The sequence below is a fragment of the Etheostoma cragini genome, chromosome 11 (genome assembly GCF_013103735.1).
Source record: "Etheostoma cragini isolate CJK2018 chromosome 11, CSU_Ecrag_1.0, whole genome shotgun sequence".
Classification (NCBI taxonomy): Eukaryota; Metazoa; Chordata; class Actinopteri; order Perciformes; family Percidae; genus Etheostoma; species Etheostoma cragini.
In genome coordinates, this window is record NC_048417.1 from 1,115,813 (window position 1) to 1,120,575 (window position 4,763).

Here is a 4,763-nt window from a genome sequence, read left to right on the forward strand (position 1 = left end):
AGTGAGACATCTCACTTCTATCCTATCTTTGTTGGGAGCTGCACATGCTCAGTAGCTCGGTAAGATCCCATCAGCTGAGAACTCTTTCTCCAGCTTTGGTTATTCCAAGGCAGGATCCTTTGGGAGACTTCTTCTAGACCAGGGACACTTGTGGAAAACCTGCAGAACAGGGACAGGAAGTAGAACAGGGACAGGAAGTAGAAAAGGGACAGGAAGTAGTTCTTTTGGAGATTATGGTCAACTAGCGGCTGTTGTAGCAGTGTTTTGCCATTGAGAAGGAGCTAGCATGGTGTTAGCCACCTTGTCCCTAGTGGCGTAGAAACAGCTCACCTGGAGACTGGAGACAGAGGACAATCCTACCTGTAAGTAGGCTGCCTCAAACTCTGCGAGTGTTTTATTTCTCGTGTTCTGTGGGTATTTTTATGAACATGTGAGTGGTATTTTTTCGATTTCTTTTTTGATGCCATGTTATTAACTCAGCCCTCACTTCTTCTACTCACTCCATTCAGCAATATTTAAAGCAGACTCCTGTGGAACAGCAGAAAAGATGCTTCTCTCCCTGCACATGAACAATTTCAGTAGTGATGTAGTGAATGCATGGACGCTTGTCAGACTGAGATGGGATATTTGCCCTTACTGATATAAAATCCATTGATTTTCATCTCACCTTAATTTGTCTAATATTCATTAACTGAATTACTGCCATGCATTGGCTGAAGTAGTACACGGCTTAGAGGAATGGCATGACATCTTGGGAGATATGCTTATTTGTATGTGTATGGAAACACCAAAGACACAAAATAACAGCCCAAATCCAACAAAAAGGGCCTTTTTCTCATAATATGGGCACTTTAAATGCCCATTCTTTGTATCCTAGCTGTGTCCTCGTACCACAAGCCGAGATAAGAAATTAAATTGTGACGCGGCAGCAGATTTTCCGCAGGCCCTATAACTCCCGGGGTCTCGCTGAGTTTAACAAGGCAGTGTGCAGCTCGAGGCTCATGTCGTCAGCAGCCATTGGAAGTGTCAGGTCCACCCACATGCAGATTGCAGCTTCAACATAGCAGGGAGCTGTGTCAGGGCTCCTAGGTCGTCAAAGAGAACATGCAATATTTCTCAAGCTGTGCTGCAACATTGTGGATTTACTCAACAAAGTGACAGTCAGTGAGTTATGGAAGTGCAAAGGACTGGGCCTCTTTTGTTTAACTATTAATTATAGGATCCTGTATCAAGATGACAAGATGAAGTACATCTGAGCCTACCTCCAAGCCATTTATAGTCCCTTTTAAGATTCTTGAGTGAGAAAAAGCCTGGAAGTGAAACATTTAAGTGACGTGAAGTATTTAAACAGTGGGCAATGCACCCAGTCAGGAAACCAGATGTTATACTTGATAAAATCTCTAGCCTAGCAAAAGGTACAGTTTCTGCACCAGCGGCCAGATGCATAAAACTAAACCTAAAAGAAGGTTTTTGCATAATTCTTTTTGTGTACAGATTTACAGCTGTGCATTGGCATTCTGGTTTTCAGCCAGTTATTCCTGCCATGCAGAATTCTCTCATCTGGATTGTGATGTGTGACAGGGTGCAGGAGGGGAGTGTAAAAATGAACTCTGAGACCTTCTAATATATTCACGTTAAATCCTCAACTGAGGATCTTGAAACTGCTGTGATTAAAAAATGAACGTGACTGTAGTCTACTGATGACAAATGAAGCTTCACGAAGCTTTTGCTGTCTGATGCCACTAGATGGAGATCTTGGTTTGGAGAAAAAGGCTCCGGGAGTGGAAATTCAGTGTGCTTTCATCCCTTTGCTAAACAGAAGGTTAAACAGGTGGGCTCAGAAAAAATAAAATGTTTTCAGACGCTTCATGAAGCTTCATTTTGCCATCACTACTGTAGTTCATACCCGGGCGTTTGTTTGCCGAATTTAACAGCACGATTACATACAAAGTCAATGCAAAGGAGCTAACAGATGCAAATTTGCATTGGTTGATGCAAATGCTGCGAATAGCACAATGTGAGTGGAAATCAGTGGCAGTAGAATCAGTAGAATGCCCCTTTAAGCCCGGGCCTCTCTGCAGAACCACAACACTTACTTCAGACTGGTAGTTTGCCACATGAAACATAATAATATTGCACTAGTATACATTTTAATCTGGATCCAATTCAGATTATTGTTTAGCCCTAATTTTTCCGTGTCTCCGGGGGATTTGATTGTCAAGCATATCTTCAGTGGAAGACAAACACCTCATCAGGGAAGAAGTCTGACATCATGCCGTTAGTTCCACCCTTTTTCTCTTTCTCTTCACGATTTTGAAAAGTAAATTCAATGAGATGTCATTTATGAAAGCCAATTGGATCCTGTTTTACCAATATTTATAAGTTGAGTGTACTCTTTGTTCAGTCTTATGTGAAATACCATTAATTAGAAAGCCTCTTTTCCAAATGACTACAAATGAGCTACTCTGCACGACATTGGCCAAGAGGCCTCAACATGCACCGGATTGTCTGTCATGGAGTCTGATCTCAAAATAGAGCTCTCTTTGTCACTTGAGATATATTGGGAGCTTCAACACTGGCGTGCTTTGATCAAGCTCACAGAGCGCCTTACTTCAGATAAAGTACTCTGACAAGTTGACATAGCTCAGATTTGAAAGATAAGCAATGAGGACAACATTGAGCTGCAATCAAACTCTCTCGAATCGGGGACAAAAAAAAGTCTCAGATTCAAATATTCCCTGTCGTGTCTTCTTCTGAAGCTTCAATGAGGTCGCTAAATGGTTTCATACCCACCTGTCTATCTTTTAAAAGTGCTGGACTGCCTGATCTCAGCAGGTATTCTGTGTATTAAACAATTTCAGGGATGCTGGCTAGATTCTGGTTAGTTCTCAGTTCTTAGTCTCGGTTCTTAGTCTCGGTTCTTAGTCTCAGTTCTCTAGTGTGCTCGGTATTGGGAGATGTGTGATGGAAGGCAGAACAATGTAAAATGATTAATATGTAAAAAAGACAAACTGAGATGAAAAATGTGACCGTGTAAACAAAATATTAAATTCCAAAACATCTCACTTTTATTTATTTCACGTTGTCTGTACACCACGGCTCGCCCAGATCCACTTCTCCTCTGAGGGTTTTCCTACCGCTGGAAGGAAGACCAGGATTGTTTGCAATCTCTCTGCCAGCATGGGGCCCCGATAGCTCTCATCTCTGTAACTCGGCACCCGGGATGCTCGACAACTCAGCCGGCAGGTTATTGAACCTGCGAGGCGTCTCCCTGTTCAGAAGATCTATCACATAAACAGTCTTTAAAAAGTGCTTGGGACCGGCTGGCTCTGGGAGTGATAGATTGCTGGAATCGGTCTCATAAGAATGATTGCATTGGCTCTTGAGTCGCTGGGTCTATAAATTAAAGAGCTATGCCAGCTGATCTCAATCTATCCTCCCCTACGAGGATATATCTTATCCCCAAGCCTCACCAAGGAACATATGATAGATGTGTTGCTAATTTGTTTAGTTGTTCAGACTGATCTCCCTCTCATTTGCGTAAGAGGTCTTCCTCCCTTGAAGACTTATTTGTCCCTCTAAAGAAAAATGTAATGTGATACAACAAAGAAAAATCATTTGTTACACTGCACATTGCACTAGTGGGTCCTAAAGACTTCTCAGTTCCACATCTGGTTGCTCCTGAGAACATGATACACGTCAGGCAGAAGCAATTAGACACTCAAACTGTCACTCACAAGCTAGTCTCGCATTTCTAGAGCTCACCCTACAGTGCTGTGGGGTAAGGTCTCCCATCTGGGATGGGACAAAAATACTCCGGGTTGTTTGCATTTCTTTAAACCCGTCAGATTTGTCTTCAGGGTGCGCTGAAGTCCAGACCAAGCAACGTGGTCTCGTGAAGGAAATTTGTATTACCCCTCCCCCAGTAAAAAACGCCACAAACAACATAAATAAAGTTAACTTTAGACACAATACATTGACTTGATCTACATAAATTAGCTGGATACAATGTTAAACCTGCAATTGTCTCTAAACCATCCCCGTTAGAAGGTGAATGCTGTAAGAACCAAGCAGGCCTGCCTTGTTCCAGGAGCCCAAAACACTTGATGATTGATGTAAAAAAAATGAAACGTTTGTTTTTTTTGCAAACACAATCACAAAGATGGATGAGTTAATCTGCACGCCGAGTTTGTGTGGTCTTGTATTTTATTCTGCATAAGCGCGTGGGGGTGCAGCGATGAAGATGCTGTTTAGATGCAGTTTAGTCCCTTCATTAAAACTCTACAGTGAAGTCTTTATTCGTTCATGTTACAGACATTTAGACACAAGTTGTATCGGTCTGATCCGCAGCTGGGTCTGTGAAAGTCATGCCAGGGAGATCATGTCAGACCCAGATGGGCTTCACAGCCCAAGGTGCAGTGCAATTATTTTCAGTCAGGAGCAACTTCATTTAGAGTGAACAATCAATTTTTATTCAAGTGCATGATAAAAAAAAAGTATATTCTTTTGGTGATTATTGTGGCGGTATACTTAGGGGGTAGGGATGCTGTGATTAGATACCGAGTCCCTCCTGGGGTGTAGCTGCTGCTGCTGCTGGTGGTGGGTGATGGATTGTGGAGCAGGACTGTGATGTGATGAAGACTGGAGGTGAAGGACTAGAGGAGGGTCGCATCCGTTCTTACTGAAATGACAGCTGACTGCAGCAGAGAGGAAACAGATTTTAAAGCAAAGATGGAAGATAGTGAGCTGGCTGAGAGAGATCA

The 4,763-nt window shown here is 42.6% G+C and overlaps 2 protein-coding genes across 2 annotated transcripts in view; both read left to right on the forward strand.

Annotated features, from left to right (window-relative positions):
• Positions 1 to 1,614, forward strand: part of LOC117952597 — a 6,663-nt gene extending 5,049 nt beyond the window's left edge. Inside the window, exon 6 of the mRNA XM_034885001.1 lies at positions 1,582 to 1,614. Within this exon, the coding sequence (XP_034740892.1) occupies positions 1,582 to 1,614 (33 nt within the window). The remainder of the gene's footprint in view (positions 1 to 1,581) is intronic.
• The window catches only part of LOC117952548 (inactive dipeptidyl peptidase 10-like), a 172,025-nt gene that overhangs the window by 5,388 nt on the left and 161,874 nt on the right, over positions 1 to 4,763 (forward strand). The window lies entirely within an intron of this gene.